The 20,160-nt window shown below is 34.8% G+C and overlaps 1 protein-coding gene across 1 annotated transcript; it reads right to left on the bottom strand.

Moving 5' to 3' along the window:
- Window positions 1–2,053: 2,053 nt before the first annotated feature.
- LOC124359957 (exonuclease 1) lies at window positions 2,054–19,038 on the bottom strand. The gene is made up of 10 exons (XM_046813151.1): window positions 18,865–19,038; window positions 16,828–16,999; window positions 15,151–15,270; window positions 13,882–14,143; window positions 12,245–12,460; window positions 8,929–9,210; window positions 7,748–7,946; window positions 5,540–5,825; window positions 3,370–3,961; window positions 2,054–2,167 (listed from the first exon to the last, which is right to left on the bottom strand). Exons 2-10 carry the CDS (start codon window positions 16,986–16,988, stop codon window positions 2,054–2,056), a joined length of 2,232 nt encoding a protein of 743 aa, XP_046669107.1. The 5' UTR covers window positions 16,989–16,999; window positions 18,865–19,038.
- Between the last annotated feature and the right edge of the window lie 1,122 nt (window positions 19,039–20,160).

Genomic DNA, 20,160 nt, shown 5'->3' on the forward strand with positions numbered 1-20,160 from the left:
TAATAATACCAAGGCCCGAACATGACAAGGAGGGTGGTAGTGGTTTGATTTGGTGGCAGCGTATATTGGACTTTATGGATGAGTAATCTTTACTCAGCAAAGTAACTAATACCCGTTTTGTTGGACGAATAACACGGTAAATTATTGCGCTGTTGTAATATACACCAGGCAAGCCGTCGGCTAAATATACCTCGAGGACCGAACAGACAAGGAGGTAGTGGTGTTGGCAGCTATAATGGACTTTATGAAGAGAATCTTTAAGAGTACTAAAACCGTTTTTGGAACAATAAACGTAAATATTGTGCTGTGTATCACCCTGAATGTAGCTTAGTCCGAGAAAACCAAGACCGAACATGGACGTATGGTATGCTAGTGGTGCGTCGGAAGTCGATATTGGACTTTATGTAAGAGAATTTTTTACAGAATCATCTTAATTTACCGTTTTTGGACAATAAACGTTATATCACTAAGCTATGCGCAGGTGCTATAACTAACTAACAAGGTAGCTGTTTGGGTCTTAATAATACCTATGGCCGCCGAACATGACAAGGAGGGCTAGTGGGTGGTCTGGTCAGCCTATATTGGATGCTTTATGGAGGAGAATCTTTTACAGACAGCTGTACTAATACCGAGTTTTTTTGGACAATAAAACGTACAAGATTGTCGCAGTGTAATAGACACCAAGGTAGCACTGGGCTAATATAATACCGAAGGCCCCGAACCATGACAAGGATGGTTAGTGTGTGTTGGGCAGCTTATATTGGACTTTATGGAAAGAAATTCTTGATACAGAGTACTAATACCGTTTATTAGACAATAAAACTTCAACCCCACCCCCCCCTCCCCCCCCCCCCCCCCCCCCCCCCCCCCCCCACCCCCCACCCCCCCCCCCCCCCCCCCCCCCCCCCCATCTCCCCAGTGTAATAACACCAGGCAGCTGGGCTAATAATACCAAGACCCGAACATGATCAAGGAGGTTGTGGGTGTTTGGGAAGACTATATTGGACTGTTAAATGGAGAGAATCCTTGTGTACAAGAGAATACTTAATCACCAATATTTTTGGACTAATAAACGTTAAATATTTCTGCAGGTGTAATTAACACCAGGCAGCTTGGGGTTCTAATGAATAAAGCCAAGGCCGCCCGAAAACATGACAAGGACGGAAGTGGTGGTGGCAGTTAAATTGGTCTTAATGGGAGAGAATCTTTACAGAGTACAAATACCGGTTTATGGACAATAAACGTAAAGTTTCCCCTGGTGTAATACCCCAGGTAGCTTGGGCTAATATACCCCCCCCCCCCCCTCTCCCCATTGAGGTAGTAGTGGTGTGGCAGCTACTATTGGACTTTAAGTGAAGAGAATCTTTCCGGCTTGCGCACAGAGTAACTAAAACCCAGTATTTTGTGGACATAAATAAACTAGCTAAATATTGCCAGCTGTGGTAATAACACCAGGTAGCTGGCTAAAAATACCCCCCAAAGGCGCCGAACATGACAAGGAGTAGTGTGGTGGCAGCAATATTGGAACTTATATGAAAGAAATCTTTACAAGAGTACTAATTACCCGTTTTTTGGACAATAAACGTAAATAGTCGCGCATGTGTAATAACACCAGGACAGCCGGGCTATAATAGATACCTAGGTACCCCGAACATGACAAGAGGTAGTGGTGTGTGGCAGCTTATATTGGACTTTATGAAGAGAATCTTTACAGATAACTAATACCGGTTTTTTGGACAATAAACGTAAATATTGCGCTGTGTAATAAACACCAAGTAAGCTGGGCTAATAATACCAAGGCCTCGAACATGACAAGAGGAGGTTTAGTTGGTGGTGGCAGCTAATATTGGACTTTTAAGAAGAGAATCTTTACAGAGTACTAATACCGTTTTTGGAACAATAAACGTAACCCCCCCCCCCCCACCCCCCCCCCCCCCCACCCCCCCCCCCCCCCACCCCCCCCCCCCCCCACCCCCCCCCCCCCCCACCCCCCCCCCCCCCCACCCCCCATTCAATGTTTAGTGTGCAATTTAAAAATCACTATAAGCACCGCTTACCTAGGTTTGAAGGCGAACATGGACAGCAGACTTTTCTGGCAACCAGTGCTCTGTCGCTTGCTTAGGCCCACCTTCACTTGACGTCGAGGTGTGATACTTGCTGTAGACTCCTGCAATATGTCGGCGCTCATCATAGTTTTTATTTAAATATTATATATTAGACAAAGAAAATAGCAACAATTAATTCTTACTTATTCAAATGTGTAATGAATAATTTCAGAACAATTAAATCCATATCGCTGTTAATTACAGAAATAGTTTACGTACTTTAGCTCGGTCGTTTCTGATTCTGAATTCATCTGACAGCAACCTACATAGTTTCAGGCATGTAATACCCAAACAAAAGATAACTAATTTTTGAGATCACAAGTTTTAAAACATAAAAAACGCAAATGAATTTCATAACAAGATGTACCTTAATAGTTTGAATAAGTACAATTACGATTTTACACGGAAGCGAAAGTTGAGTCATAATCCAAAGTGAAAGTATTTAATGAAAACTGAAAAGTTGTATTTTGATTTTCATTGATATTTATAATTAAAATATCTTAAATTGTTCTTTAAATCAAGCACTGGTTGGGTTTTGTGTATGCCAGAACAGTAAAAATAGAATAGACAAAATATACACAAACACGTGATCATATAATGAATGAGACATCGTCTTTTGGGTCCTCTACATTTCTTGACATCAAAATTAAACCTTTTTAGATCTGAATTTTTGACCAAAAAACTGTTATTAAAGTAAAACTAATATAAACTATCATATAAATATCATATATCATAACAAATTAAGAATAGATTTTATGAAAATATTAAAAATTATTTTTTATTGATCATTTTACAAATTTATAAAATTTAATTTAAATAATGAGTAATTTCGTACAGAGACAGTTAATCAGTATGATTTCTATCATAATTTTAATACAGGATTTATTTTTAAATTATTAAATTTTGCTATAACTTTTGAGTAATAATTCGTAGAGAAATTTGAAACTTTTTGTTTTGGTCAATGCACTATAGTTATAAAAATTGTATCAACATTGTCTTATCTGGTTTTTTATAATATGCTCACTCTTTACAAAATAAAAAACATAATTTTTCAAAAACTGGGGAAAATATTTCTAGCATTTACTATTTGTATCCTATATTTGGTGAGATTTGGCCTGTATTTTCCGCCTCTTAAATAAAGGCATATTTAATTTCATTTCAGATTTATTCCAATCTTTAAAAACATGACACCATTTATATTACTATATTAAACATTAAATTTGTAAAGAAGAAACAATTGTGAATTAAGAATCTTGAGACTTACCTCACTAAAGGTGTCCGGTGTTAACACGTCCGACTGAGAGTCTGGACTTAAGGAGAATCCCTGAGACCCCAAACTACTTGAACGATCATTCTCCTCTTCCACTTTTGTACAGTCATCCAATTTCTTCACTTTAGCAAACGGGTTTCGACTTGTAGGTTTGGTGTCCTTTACGCTTGACTGAGTATTCTGAGAGCAATCAGATTCCTCTTGAGCATCTGATTCATCTTTTGAAGGGTTCACGAAACTCTTCTGCACTGACGGAGATGAAGGCAAAGATTTGCTCTTAAACCCAAACATGTCAGCTAGAGAAGGCTTCCATTTAAAAGTGTTTTCACGCCTGGGCTTCACAGCCTCTGAGCAGTTCTCTTTTCCATCTGTTTGGCCTAAATCACTTCTTTCCTCCTTGATATCTTCGCTCGAGTCTTCAATCAAGGAACTGATTTTTCCATCAGAAAGTTTTTCTACATGGTTCGCAATATGCATTTTGCCAGTTTCTGGCACCTGATTCTCTAAAACGTTACTGAGATCTTTAAGGGTGTTTGTCTTGGATTCATTTTCATTAATATTTTTGACAGGCTGACTATTAAAATATCTGAAAGCAAAATTGTTTTAAAAATTAATAACCAATTAAATAATTATTGAATTAACGATGTGGGAAACACCAATTGGCGTTTTGAATATTCCATATCTTACATTTAAAAGAATTTCATTAAACCAACTATATTCTGGGTATATTTTTACAACTTGACTATGTTTTAACCCTTTCCGCTCGGAGCGGTAATGTTAGAATGTCCACAGAGATCGGATGGGCAGCAGTGTTGGCCACCCGCGCCATTTCCTCTAGCGCGCACATTTATTTTTAGAGTTGCCGTCCTCAGAGATCGGATGGTCAGCTGTGCTGTAGGTTGAATAATCCTACTAGCGCTCGGATGGACAGCAGCGTTGACCACAGGTTATAAACTCTTTTTTTTTATTCGGACGTATTTTTTTATAATACAACGCATTAAGATCAATCAGCTGTTTCTTTACAAAGCTTGGAAATTGATCATCTGGTCAATATTGCGTTCTAGGCTTTCGTTTTAGCACGCTTTTAACCACATTGTCACTAGTGAGTTAACCTACGTATGCATTATTAGAACGGATTGTTTATTATTCTTAATATTGTGCAATTTTATTAAATATTAGTGTAAATGAAGTATTGTAGATATCAGTGTAAATATGACTGTAAATAAGAGTGTAAATATATCAGTATTAATATCTGGTTTTAGTGGTATTATTATTAATTAATGGTATTAGAGCTTGTTGGCGATGTAAGGAACACAAATAAAAAAGGAAGACCATCCCAATTGCAAGACATTTCCTGACTAAATGGGAAACTTCATCTACCATATCCTCTTGAAGGTAGAAAAGTGAAGGATTGCGTCGTGTGTAGCAGCAGAGCACAAGGTGGCACCAGGAAAAGAGTGGAGTTTTATTGTAAAACTTGTGATAATGAGCCCGGTCTTCACTTCGGTTGTTTGTTTTGAAAAGTACCATTCATCTCAGATATTTCAACAAGATGACAACTAGCCTGCAGTTAAATTTGTATTCGTAACAATAATAAGCAGTTCAATTTTATTTTTTATTTTTTATCATGTTATAATTATTTACTGTCACATTATTAATACTCATTGTAACTTATGTTAGTTTATAAAAATATAACATTTCCATTGTAATACTTTTCGACTACATTATTATTTACCTTTGGACCTTTAAATCCATTTAACTTTTTAAAAGGCACAGTATCAATGACGCGGCGAAAATAAATCCGAGCTGGTGGGGACGCAACAATGACATGGCTGCTGTGTGCACGCGGGCGCCATAGTGGACAGCACCGCTGCCCATCCGATCTGAGTGGACAGTACGCGCTAAAATAATACGAGCCTACGAGAAGCCATATTTGGTCAGCACTGCTGCCCATCCGAGCGGAAAGGGTTAATGTATCATTAAATGACACACAAGGTATTATAATGTATTGTAGTTGGAATATAGTTGGAAATATTTATTACTTTCTGGTCAGTTCTTGTACAACACATTCTGAATTCAATTCAGTTGTATCAGCTCAAAAATAAGTAATCAACATGAAAAATCTTCTATATGATCTATTATAACATAAAAATAAATACGATACCTGCTCTGTACATTTGATCCACTGACAGGAGTCCGCCTGAACTGAGCTAGTTTTGACAATCCGCTGAACTTATTGGCACTAGAGGGTGTTGTCTTAGTGAATGGATTCGGGTTTGTCTTCCTTGGTGATTCCAACAGCTGGGATTGAGTCTCATCTGACCTTGGAGGTGTGTGGTCCGTCTTGTCCAAGAGATCCAGGATATCTTCGGCATTTTGGCGAGGCTTCTTGGTCGGTTGAGGAGAAATCCCAAATTGGGAGCGTATTGAGTTCAACTCTTCTTCTGTAGCTACAAAATTTCAATCAAAGTTAATAAATTTACAGCCTGTTCTGGTACAAATACCTCCTAAGTACTCAAAGAATGGAAAATAAATCCGACAAATGCATTTGTAGGATAACACTGGATTACAAACAAGCTGAATAATGATTTGGAAGTTTCAATCTACTTTGAAATGTTTGCTTGCTTTACTCAAGAGAACTATGTGTACTTATACTACAACTTTCAATTCAAACATTTTTTAGTTAATATTACACAAAACACATTACACTATTATATAAAGTCAAAAATATAAAATATCAAACCAAGCTGATATGTAAACGAATTAAAGAAAGTACATAAATTATACAATGCATCTTTACAAAAGAGATTAACCTACAAACACTTTCTAATGAATTTCCTCCAGTAAATATAACAATTTTTGCTTAAATTTTAAAGTTTTTATATTTTATGCTCTAGTTTACATTGTCTAGTAAGTCTGTACCATAATATAAAAATATAATAATATCTATGTGTATGTGTTTTACTTAATTACTTAAAACTACTGGACCACTTGTACTAAAATTTTACATGGACATTCTTAGAGTCCCTGGTTAACATATAGGCCTATTCCTAATTTTAAACATTCCTCTGTGCTATGTCTCACTGGATTCTAAAGGTAGTGAAAAATTACATTTTGGTCTCTAAAGGTGCATTACAACCTACAATTGTTATTAATTGAAAGAGCCTGTTAAATTTTTATAAACTGTTCTGTGTAAGCATTGTTTTATGACAGGATGACCAATGTTTAATTAATTAAACAATTATTTTCAATTTGTTTACATTTATAGTCTTAAAAGCATAGAGTAAGCTTGATAGTAACAACACTTCTTATTAAGACCTTTTCTGCAACCGTTGTTGGGCACAGAGTAATAAAATATCAAAATGACAAAAACAAAAGTTTTAGTAAAACAAAGCTTTTAACTTTACATTTGAGCTAATATTAAGTATGCAGTGTCTGGTTGGTACTGTAGTGCTGATATCAATGACAAAGTTACTGTCTAACTTTTACTATAAATTCTTTTAAATTCATTGTAGTTGTCTTTTGATAGAAGTAGGCTTCTCAGACCTGTGAATGTGTCCATACATGTGCAAAGCCTAAATTGTGTGCGAAACCTCAGGTAACTGCTAGTATTCAACATATTTGAACCACAGAATAAAATTACATTTTTGGAAAGTAATTTAAAACTGTGTCATTCTGATTCAATAATAATTTCTTTTGTATTACAAGGAAGAATATGTTCGCTGCAGGTTACTGTCTGGACATTAGCGTGTCTTTCACCAAAACTTCGGAGGGCTGTCGAGACAGTTGTGCTACCAACACCTCAGCTCTTTGTTTTTTTGCCTGTCACATGCTGCAATCTTTCTGCAGATCCCTGAAAGCTTTCAGACTTGTTCTACAGTATAGGTACTTTCTATACATAACGTGGGACTGTATGTTGAGCTGCAGCCTGCACCGTACTATTACACATTATACACTATGTGCGGGATCACTCTCTGGACAGTTACTTAGCTTAGAGACAGAACCATATGAAAATCAACAAGGTCACCCGAAACAATTCTGGTCCTTTAGGATATTGCTAATTAGAACTAGCAAGTTATTATGAATTTATATGTATATTTTTAAAATACGCTTTTGCTAAAAATGCGGCCTACTGTCTGGACAGTCCACTCGGTTACTTACGCGTAAGAACTTAAAATCATCTAATAAGATGATTTTATAGCACGATAAACCAGAATAGCACCAACTGAACGAAAATGGTGAATTTTAGTTTTGTAGCATGTTTGTAATGGGAATTTTTTCTGCAGCAAACATGTTATTATAGAAGAGATCTAACATTTGAAAGTGGTACCACAACCAATGCCATGATGACCTATATATAAAACAAACTTACTCTGAGATGGACGCTTAGCCGACAACTTTGGGATCTCCACACTCTTCTCCACGATCCTCCCAGAGGTGGATGACCTCGTGACCTGACAAGGGTCAGGCTGCTGGGTCACCACTGGCTGAGGCTTGTAGTCTGCCGACCAGATACTCTTGTGCGGGGCGATCAGCCTCGCGTTCCAGCCATTGCTGCGGCCCTCGGCCTTCTGCTCATACAATGTTCATATTTTAAGTCTTCTAGTAATTGGTTTTAACTCATCAACACATGTTTCCTAATTCAGAAACAATTCTATTTAGAAATAATTAAAACCACGTCTGAAATTTGAGAGAAAGCTTCAAGAAAAGTGCCATAAAGTACATATATCAACCTCAATGAATAATAAATTATTTGTAGCATATCTAGTCAGTTTTAAGCATAAATTGAAAAAATCTTTTTTGGACAAATAGTTTTATTTAGTTACATGGTGTTTGCCTAAATTAGTTTTTAGATAGCTTTAAATTATTTATTGACACAGTTTTGTGTAATCTTTGTAGCAAATTGTATAAGCTAACCATACATAATTTTATCAAGATTTATTTTAAAAGCTCAACCAATTGTTTGGAACATTTTCCAAACTAATATGTTATACATAATTTTTTAACAATATAAAACAATAAATTGTTTTATTTTTATTAAAAGTTTATGCTGTTTCTAAGAAATAAGTAATTTAATGGTAAATCCCAATATAATCATTTCCTGCTACACAAACAAAATCTTTACTAAATAAATATATGACATCTACAAATTTAGTTTTTGCTGATACAACACCTGTAAAAGAAACTAAAAATAAAAGAACACCTAACAAAATTAAATATTACTGAGAAGTATGATTCTTTATCTTTGCAAGTATATGAATTTTATTGCAACCAAATAATTAATTAACTACTTCAACACTAACATTACATAATGTGGGAGAGAACAAAAGATATCCATTGACGGATTTGAAGAATGGCCTGAAAAGGTATTTGGCCACTGCCAGCTCTAGGATTAATGAATACATTCATTTTATTAGTCAGTTCTACCAACCATCAAAACCATGTTATTCATGTTTATTTTTACATAATTTGCTACAAAGTAAACTGTTTATTATTATTATGTTATCTCTTATTCAGTAAAAATAATGGTATCTTGCTTCTACTATTACATACCATGGGTTTGTCAGGGCTCCAGTCATCGACTTTAGTCAGAGTGAAGGGGTCGAGATTACCCAATGCGAGCTGTAGCAGTTGCGTTTCATCTAGTGGCTCCTGGGAGAGCAGGGGAGGTGGGGGAGCTCCTGGTGCCGGAGGGGTCAGTGGAACAAGCTTCTTCCGCAGGGGGTCGAACACAGGCTGGTGACGGAACATTGCATCGGCCTCCATGAACTTATCTCTGTACTCCAGTGGTACCACAATATTCATGTTCAAGTGGCCTCCCAGACGTGACAGAGCCTGAAATATGTACACGTCAGTACAAGTATAATCTAAAATTGTCTACTGAAACCACAAGAATCCGTCTCAGACAGCACAGAGAAATGTGGTTTTTACAATTGGGGCTATCACTTGGCCAACAATTGTGGAAACAATTCTCAAAAACAGAATGATAAGAGATCACAGTGAACAATAAAACAGTATGTTCTATGACTCAAAAGAAAGAAGATTAACCCTATCCTGTAAAAAAATAACCTGCATTCAAACACATTTATCAAACCAAAAAAGTGTTTATGGTTTGAGTCTCAATGAGTCATGACAAACAGATAGCTACTTTTAATACATATAAGTACAATACAGTCATGGTAAATTCTTCCTCGTATATTTAAATTGCCACTTAAAACAGTTCAGAGAGAATAAAAGTTTATAATCCAAAGTAGTGAATAAAGGAAGCTATTGTTCTCTCGGTGGCTGAAAAATAATTGCATATTACATTTCTTAAACTCTGATATTAAAAGAACTTGCTTTACTTTATATTTGTACAGTATGTGCATTAAAACCTACTACTACGTAACGCTACCAAACCCTTCACTCTTTCCCTGAATGGTAAGCCTTTCTATTCTAACAATCAAATGTCACAACCGGTTCAGCCTTTCGTATCAGGTGAGAATATTGGTAATTAACACTTCCAAGCCCCTGTTTAGTGTAGTACTCTATTGTCAAAAATTAGAACTATGTTGGGAGGACCTGTAGGAACATGGTCTGTCAGGTTTTGGATTTGAGTTAGAGGTAGCACAAGTTCAAATTGTGTCTTTGTAAAACTTGTATCAATATAGTCAACCTCGTACTGTACCGACTCTTCCCCTTATTCTGTATGATAACATCCTCATACAAGCCAGTAGCCGATGAGGAACAGGAGAATAAGGCTAAAAAGGAAATCAGTTTCTCTTAAAAATCAAATAAATAAAAACCGATTGCATCATAATATGCTATAAATAATCTGTTTCATAACTGATCATGTCATCAGCTGATCAGATTATGGAATTTGTTCCCATTTGTCTCGTCATGTGGAGTTATTTTACAATTATCATAAGTATTTGATTATTTTTATATGGCCGTTTTAGGTCATTTATGCATATAATCTATGCTACTTTATATTTATGGTGTAAACATGTGTTTTTCAATGTATGATCATTGACATCGTCTAATATAGACTATGTGTGTGTACTGGTTAAGTGTAAGTAGTCTTTTTTTATTGTGCTATAAAAAAATACAAATAAACTAGTAGATAAAATCATGGACAAACAGAATACTTCACATACAAACCCTAAACAAAAAGAAAATTAAAATAGACTAATACTTTGCAACATAGGGTTAGTTTTAAAACATTTACTTTTTGGTTGAAAATAAGTCAGAATGCAAAATAGAGGAAGCAAAAAGATAATTAGAAAGAAAAAGTTCAGTTTAGTGATAATGAGTTTATACATTTTCAATACAAATCTGACTTTAGATTATTTACGAGGGTTGTTCAATAAAGACTGAGACTGGGCCCGGGATTTCCCCATACTGCTCTGATAAGACATGATGCCAGGTTTTTCCAATACCTTTGGACCCTATTGTTTACCAACAGACATTGAATTGCTTTATCTCTATCACAAAGCCATCAGTGCTCATTTGAACATCAGCTTGGTAAGTGCCGCCTCCAACGTTTTATCATGTCCAGTTTGCGTGAACAACGATATGCGATTAAGTTTTGTGTTAGACTCAACAAAACTGCGACTAACACTTATGAAGACATAAAGCAAGCTTTTGGGGATGACGCAATGTCTCGTGCTTCCTGTTTTTGCTGGTTCAAAGATTTTAAGGAGGGAAGAGAGGACCCAGAGTTGCAGGGAGGAGATGGTGCCCCAGTTACTGCTCTCACTGAGGAAATCATCAATACAGCAGCGGCAATGATCAAAACCGACTGACGTCTGACCGTCAGACAGATTGCTGAACTCCTTGACATATCGGTAGGTAGTGCTCACACAATTTTAAAAGACAATCTTAACATGTCTAGAGTGTGTGCTCGTTGGATTCCTCGTTTACTCACACCTGAACAAAAACAAAACCGTGTCGATGTTTGCCTTGAGTGGAAGCGGTTCGTTGAAGAAGATAGGGATTGGTGGAAGAGTGTAATCACTGCTGATGAGTCCTGGGTTTATCAGTATGACCCTGCAATGAAAATCCAAAGCACTGAGTGGGTAGAAAAAAATGAAGGTCGCCCGAAGAAAGCTAGGGCAACCAAATCTGCAAACAAAGCAATGGTCATTACTTTTTTTGACTATAAAGGAATGGTGTACACTCATTCAGTTCCACGTGGACAGACAATCAATGGAGACTATTACAAACAAGTTTTGGCTACATTAATGAATGATCACATTTCTCAAAAGCGTCCAGAACTTCGAGGAAACTGGAAACTTCATCACGACAATGCGCGGCCTCACATTGCACACGTTGTGACAGAATATTTGGCCAAACGAAACATTAAGGTCGTGCCCCACCCACCTTATAGTCCTGACCTTGCGCCCTGTGACTTTTTTTGTTTCCTACTGCAAAAAAGGAATTAAAGGGACGTCGTTTTGATTAGGAACAGGAAGCAGTAAAGGCTTTGGAGGTGATCCTGAAGAACATGTCAAAGGATGGCTTCTCTAACGTTTTCCAGGCATGGCAAAGGCACTGGGACAAGTGCATTTCACTTAATGGGGAATACTTTGAAGGTGAAAAATTTGATGTAGATCAGAATTAAATAATAAATGTTTTATAGACACAGTCTGTCTTTATTTATTGAACAACCCTCGTATATTGTTTAGAGAAATTTTATTTGATACTGAAGAATCAGATTACTATCTAGAGATTTTGCAACAATGTTAAACCATTTCTTTAAAGAAATCAATAACTTCTGACTTTTGTGACTTTCTAAGGTTGCTGATAATTTCTGGAAAAATGCCCTCTATACAAACAGAGATCCTGACCCATTTCAGATGATCTGGGTTTATCTGTGGTATTGACATACCCTGTGTATGTCGGGGTCAACTGTGCTCTTGATGAAGCGGCAAGCCTTGCCCAAACCAATTTTGGGTAGAGAAGGCAGATAGTCACATCCGGAGAGGATACACATGTGCCGGAACCTGTCCAGACTGAAACTGCTTGGACTGATGCCCATCGCCAGGTGTAGTCTCTCCTGTTCTACCAGCAGGCCGTTACCGCTTAGGTCCAACTTGAATATTACCTATTAACCAACGAGAACAGTTGAATTAGGCACAATTCTTACATTAAAACAATAAAAATTGTAGTTAGTTTAAAATAGTGATAAAAAATATGGCACAAACATTCTAACTTTACATAAAGTAGTATTTCCAAACAACCAAAAGATTCTAGAAAGTTTAATGAGGTTGTCTGGTGCTATTTTGGTTCAAAATAAAGTATATTTAAAACAAGACTTTTCATCTTTTAATATTGGAAAAACTTTGGACTAAAATATAATACACTTGGTCTTTAACAATTTTTAAAATGAAAAGTTTTTCTCTACTCCGATCCAAGAGAATCTTCTATTGTGATTCTTACCATAAATAAATAAAATTTTTAAAAATATGGCTTTGATTGATTACTTCAAAATTTAAATGTTTTATCCTTTTTATTTTCAATATACATACAATAACACCCACGTGGATTAGTTAAAATCTTAGATAACAGGTTTTTTGGACATTTGCCAATATTCAATGGTACAAGACCAGTAACATTACGTTCCAAAGTCTGTTATCAAGAATCAAGAAAAGAATCAAGAATCAGTCTTTATTACCCATAAGGCACAGATTTACATGCATGAGGTATAGTCAAAAAACAGGAAACATGTTCACATTTGTCAAAAGGAACTATAAAATTGAGATTGAAAGTACACAAATATAAAAAGTTTTGTGGTTGGTTATACGATCTATTCCTGACGTGAGTCACAATGCTCCTGAAATTATTTGTTTATTTGAACTTATGTGTTAGGTTAGTTATCTACCTGAGAAAGACATCAGATTCCATATCTCAAAACATAGTGTTACTCTTCTTTGTTTAATGTTTGTTATTGACCATGGAAGGTTTGAAAGGATAACAGGATTTCGGACATTTGCCATCGTTATATGTTGCAAACGGTATAACACAACGTTTTGAGGATTTGGGACTTGCATTTTGTGCAGTGATAATGCCTGGACTAGACTCCAAGCAACTGTTTGGTTTGAACCCTTTTATTTCCTTTTTTTCTTCTTTCTGTTCTTTATTTTTTATTGCATTAATACCTCCCCCCCACCTGATGAAGACGATGCATTCCAATCATCAAAACATTGTTTTTTACCTTTTTTAACATATAACGATCGACAATGTCCGAAATCCTGTTATAAAGTTACTGATTTCTTGTCATCACTAAACAATGACAAATGTCTGAAAAAAACCTGTTACCTTCATAATACTTTAACTGTCAAAAACTACCTTTAAAGAAATTAATAATACTAGGAATTTTTTCGAAATTCAGAACTAATGCGCATCTATGAAATATTTCAATTTTAGTTACAATTCAAAACGTTTCAGGTTGTATGGTAAAAGTCTTATTTTAAATTAAATATGCTTTTCTACAAGTACATTATGTACAAGTTCTAAATTTGACACCTTAGTACAGCCGAAGAGCAGCAGGTCCGAGTCCTCAGTGATAATGATGTGAGCGATCCCTGCAAGGTTGAGGTAAGCGAGCTGCGCATCAGCCTCGTATGGTGCAGTGATGCAGTCCACATTACGTGCGCGACATTCTCGCATCAGTTCTACGGCCATTGTGTGAGTTACATCGACACAGCGCTGGAGGAATGTGCGGGCCTCGTTAGGCTTGTCCTGACGTAGCAGCTCGGCTGCTCGCCGCTTGTTCATCTCACGGTTCCTGAAAAGCATTCATTTAAATTTGTTTTTTATGAAATTATAACTAAACTATTGAAGTGATAGGTTACTAATGATATTGCAGCTAAGACATACTTATATAGTCTACAGAACTATATTGGCTAGTTGGTAAATTTCCATACTATAAAACATTTATACTATCAAAATGTTGCAAAACCATTTTTCTATTTTGTAGTGCACATTGTATTTCACAGTTCCCACTAACAGTTAATGTTTCAATTAAATTATAATGCAATATCAAATTAATCTATTAAAGTTGTTGTAAATGACAAGTTGATGGAGTTTCTATTTTTGCCATGTCTTGGATCTACAGTGTAATGGATATAGTAAAATCAAAGTTGGAATGTTCTCTTTATAAAATATTTGCATTATAAAACAAAAGTAACAGGAAATAAAATGTTTGGGTTAAATGTGTCATTTCTATAAGCCAATTCTTATCACATTTTGCTGGGTGTAATAATTTTTTTTAATACTTAAATAATACCAGAGCATATACAATGTATTCAATAACATTAAAATTGACTTGTATATTTTTATTATGTTCCATTCTAAAATTAAAATACAACCTTTTACAGCTTTGAAACAAGAACCCACAGTAATTTGGATTTTGTGACATTTTGTAAAGATTAATGGAAATTTCATCAGGTAATTGTAACCGTAAATAGTGAAAACATTTTCATTTTACACAGAATTAAATGGCTTTTAGATAAAAAGTTTGAACAGTTTAAAAAAATCCAAAACTAAAGAAATGGTTTAGAGGTTTTATATGACTAGTACTTATCCATGCCAAATTCAAGTAGTATTATCCCAGAGATTCATTAATCATATACATTTTAAGTCACTTTATTGGTATTGTAGATTTAAACACAGAAAACATTATTGATTTTTAACATAAGTTGATGAAAAGAAAACCTATTTTCTTTTATATTAATTTATGTATAGAGCACAAGTAATATTTAACTTTCTACTTAAGTAAAGTCAAATACTCACTGTCTTCTTTTTTTCTCTGTGTCTGCTTTTGCTGGGAGGTGACGTCCGTCGAAGACCAAGATTGGTTTGATGTTGTGGGAAAGCAACATGTTTACATACTTCATACAATAAGTTACATACCTGCAAACATAATGCAAATTGTAAAGATCATTAACATTACTTTATTAATTGTTGCTTTAACACATGAATTGGGGAAACTAAGACATTTAAATGTTTATGAATATTCTATCTTTAGGCATGTCCTGTATTGTGAGACTATTTTGTGTCCTGTTTTTTTTTTTTTTTTTTTTTTTTTTTTTTTTTTTTTTTTTTTTTTTTTTTTTTTTGAAACAACAACATGGTTATAAAAGACAGACTCTTGTTGTGTCATATCTTGTTCTACTAAGTGATTTTCTAATAAGTAATCATTTAGAAGAAAATAAAATTTTAAGTCCATCACAATTTGTTTTCAGAAGAGGTAAATCCACTATTGATGCCATTGACAAGCTAACACGAAATATACTGTCAACTTTTGAAAATAAGGCCTTTGCTCAGGCCACTTTATGTGACATGAGTAAGGCCTTTGATTGTGTAGAACACAATACTCTTTTAGCCAAATTGAAGCATTATGGAATTCATGGATGTGCCCTTGATTTTATAAAATCATACCTCATCAATGGAACACAAAAATTATAATATCAAAGGAAAATGGTCACAGGAAGTCAAAGTAGAGTACAGTATCTCTCAGGGATCAGTACTTGGACCCTTACTTTTTATCATATATATCAGTGACATAACATTGGCTGTTAATGCTAATACGCTTCTCTATGCTGATGACACAACTTTTTCAATAGTTGTAATAACCTGAATGAACTAAAGAAACTAACCGGCACCACAATAAACAAAGCATCAATATGGCTTAAAGAAAATGGTTTTTTAATGAATGAAACTAAAACTCAAAACATTTTGTTTACTTTAAAATCAACTCCTGAAAATAGTTTTAACCTTGAATCAAGTAGTGTAATCAAAATTTTAGGAATTCATATTGATAATAATCTTTCATGGGGACCTCAAATTGATTTTCTGTCTACTAAATTATCTAGAATTATTTTTTTATTGAGACATTTATCTTGCTGCATAAGTGAAAATTATATTCGAACTGCATATTTTGGCCACTTTCAGTCAATTTTGAGATATGGATTAATACTGTGGGGAACTTTGCTAGAGTTCAGGAAATACTGGTACTTCAAAAGAAAGCTGTTAGAATTATTGGTAAAGCTGAATATCTCGATCATTGTAAACCTGTTTTCATTAACCAAGGAATTCTTACAATAGTTAATTTATATTTGTTTGACTTATCTGTTTACATTTTAAATAATAAGGACTACATAAACACATAATTACAACACAAGAAACAGAGATAACATTTTAATTGACTATTGTCAACTGACCAAATCTTTGAATAGTCATGTTGTAATTGCCTTAAAAGTGCATAACAAATTGAAACATCTGATTGAAAAATACCCTCTTATAATTTATAAAAATAAACTTTATGAATGGATGTTACGAAACCCTTTCTATAATATTGAGAAGTTTTTTTGTGCACTTGCATTTCGTGCATAAACAAATTCGCCATATATCCACACAACTATTTCCAATATTGGGAAGCAACATTGTTATATATTCTGGTATACTTACGCATCAGTTTTGTCTCCCCGGGCAAGCTTGTCTGCACAGCTGAAGGTACCCTTGTGCAGCCAGCAGTAGGCATCTAAGGCAACCGTACAGCCTGAGTACTGGCCAACATTTACTTTCCTTGAAGCTTTCTCTAAGAATGGGATAAGACCTTGAATACCCATGGCTTGTTTGTCTGTAACAACAAATTGGTCTAGGTGAATTTTCTTCATCCCCATAAATAGAAGTGTTATTTATGCTATGTTTGCAAATATTCATAATTTTTCTTCAAACAGCATTTTTATAATTTTGGAAAAAAAAACAATGCTTATTGTTTGAGACGACCTATAGTTACAATAAATTGATTGTCAGATGAATGGAAATGTAATAATGAACAAGATAGAACAAAGATAAAAGGAAGCAGTTTTTGTTTTAACCCAATTCTTAACTTTCAGTCAGCGACATCTGCAAATTTAAATGATAGACCGCACATATATCAGAGTAATAACATTTGGGATATAACTTAATTATCATCACAAAAATTAAGTGCCGGAAAGTGTTAAAATTTATAATTTATATAAAATTAATAAATATGCCACTACCGGTTGAATTGAAGGCATACAGCCATCTTAAAGCTGCTCAGCTTGAAGTTGAAAATGCTTACATATAGGATTGTCCTGCTCTTATTGCAATTATCAACCTCGGTGTACCACCACTAGGGATTCTGAGATTGATCACTGCAATAAGAACAGGACAATCAGTGAAGTATTCAGTAGCTTGTACTGGAAAACCCGGGCCTGAACACTCTGCCTGTTTTGGAGAGTGTTCAATTCAATCATCACGGTAAAGTAACTTGCTAATCTCTACAGTAGAATGCCCTTAATTCCATATCCCTACAATTTCTTCAAAACTTGGGCATAACCTACTTTGTCAAAGGCTTTAGAGTAATCCAAATCAATTGCATCAACTTGTGCTCTCTCAGCTAAAGCTTCAATAATGAAAGCTTTAATAGCATACAAGGTTTGTCACAGTAGATATTCTCGGAGGAAAGGCATGCTGTATCGAACTGATCACAGGATGGAGAAGTGCTAACTTGTGCTAATTTAAACAGATCACTTTATCATCAGTTGGTTAGAGATGGGAGAGGAATGAGGAGTAACACAATAGTTCTTGTGTTGATGTATAGAAAAAGGCAGGCTATCAATAACTGTCTTGCAAATAATATATCAATTCGATACACTACACAACTTCCCGATGCTAAACAATGATCTGTTTCAAATTAATTGAATACCCTGTAGCCTGTAAGTGGATCCATGTGATACTTGATCCATAATGAAACAGAAAGCTGGATCTAGTTTCCTGTTTTCTCTCACCCAAAATCAACATGTTATACACGATTTTTTTCTTTAAGATTCAAAGCTTACCGCACCTAATAAAATGTACTAAACTAGTTTAAAGAACTAAAAGTTTTGGAACCATATTTTGTACAGCTTTAATTATTCATGTCATACCTATCATACAACAAACAAGTATACAATGTACTTATATAATTTGTATTGGTGTGTATACTTTGATTTTAAACCTAGTTCTGGTTAGAGACTATTCAATAGTGGTGTGGGGTCCTTTTCACTCCCTAGATCCAGTGTGACCATACTAGACTGCAGTCATGCATTCAATAATGAGATACAAGAAATTATTAGAACTTAATAATTTTGAGCAAATGGGAGAGTTTTTCACCAGCATGCATTTACTTAATTACTTAATAAAGGTGTTGTATATTAACCAACAAAGGGAGAAATCTCGAATCTAAATCAATAATTAATAATCATATTGACTGCTAGCCTAGAATTCAATAGAATGGCCATAAAACTGGTGAATAAGTTACTGTAAGAGGTATGTTTTAAAGGCATCACCGTAAAAATAAAAACGCGAATTATTACTATACTTGGTCGCTATAAAATTATGAATAAAATGTTTGAAGTGAGATTGTATAGTGGACTAACCTAGACTAAGTCCTTTGTGTAAACAAAGACATTATGGAATAGTCAAGTAAAAACTTACCTTGTTACTTATGAATAGTCACAATAGTTCATATTAATAAAAGTATAACACAGTGCCTTAACTGTATTGAAGGCATTTTTCTAAAGGTAACAATTCACAATCAAAAAACCAAAAACAAACTACACAACAAATCCGTAGACGTAACACTTTTCCCGCTAACCCGCGCTAGCTGAACTTCAAGAGACAGGGATCAATGAATAATAGCAAACAACCGGTCAATTCGGTAACTAAAACTTTGCAAGTTGTGTACCAGAATTGTATACAAAGAGATTTAAATTATACAAGAAATAATCATGAGTACTGGATATTTGTATTTTAGTCTATTGCCGTTTCCTTTAAAATCAAATGGTTCCAGTTTCAAACATGCTAATATGGTGTGAGATTTGTTTTCTTTTTTATCATTTACAATTTGATGTGAGTCATGTTCTTTTGATTAAACAGATCATTTTTTACAGTTGTTGTTTTGATATTAACATTGTCTTTCACATTAAGTATTTATAGATTCCCGTTATTAAGTTGTTGGACATGTTATTACTTTTTGTTTACAGCGACCTATTATACTTGTCATGTTTTTGGCGATTTAAGTGGCTTACAGTGTTTTAATGATGAAATTTAATCTTTATTGCACACGCTAATTTACTTGTTACAACTTTTCAATATAACAACAATATTTGAGAATTAAAACAAGAATGAATTCAGATAATTTTTGAACAAAAAACATAAATCGAGCATTAACGTAACAACATACACAATATGATAGTACGACAGTTAATTATTTAACAGTTAGCGAAAATAAACATAATAATGAGGTAAAAATGTCATATTATAAAGGAAAGTAAATAATTAAATATATTATAATATGAAACAATACATCCGTGGATCATAATATATTAACTATCTGTATTAGTCAGTAACAAACAAGATTATTGTTAAATGTTGACTGCTGTCACAAAAAAGTTATGTAGAAGAGCTTCTAATAAGCAGACCCTGATGTGAAGGCGTGAAATTGGACGTAGATTGGTAGACAGAAAAGGTCAGTCAATCGCGTTTGGCCAGTTACCTTGAGGTCAATAGGCCAAGCAGATTTGGACAATCCACATCTCCGACTTGGGGAAGGAAGGAAGCCCCGTAGTTTCTAGGCATGATGCATTAGGCCACGTCTGGCCGTACTGACCAGGAATCCTAGAAATTGAATACCCTTAGCGTTTATATGTTCTTCAGAACAGAGATTAGATGAAAGGATGATTGCCAAATAACGATCCGTACAAATGCGAACCAACGTGGAACCTTAGAGAG

This window comes from Homalodisca vitripennis, chromosome 4, assembly GCF_021130785.1.
Source record: "Homalodisca vitripennis isolate AUS2020 chromosome 4, UT_GWSS_2.1, whole genome shotgun sequence".
Taxonomy (NCBI): Eukaryota; Metazoa; Arthropoda; class Insecta; order Hemiptera; family Cicadellidae; genus Homalodisca; species Homalodisca vitripennis.

Coding starts and splice junctions, on each gene's coding strand:
- LOC124359957 (XM_046813151.1), bottom strand. CDS start 16,988: ATGGGTATTCAAGGTCTTATCCCATTCTTAGAGAAAGCTTCAAGGAAA. Junction 9,211..12,244: donor TTGACCCCGACATACACAGG/GTATGTCAATAC, acceptor TACATATTTCAG/GCTCTGTCACGTCTGGGAGG. Junction 7,947..8,928: donor GGAGCCCTGACAAACCCATG/GTATGTAATAGT, acceptor TTGTATGAGCAG/AAGGCCGAGGGCCGCAGCAA.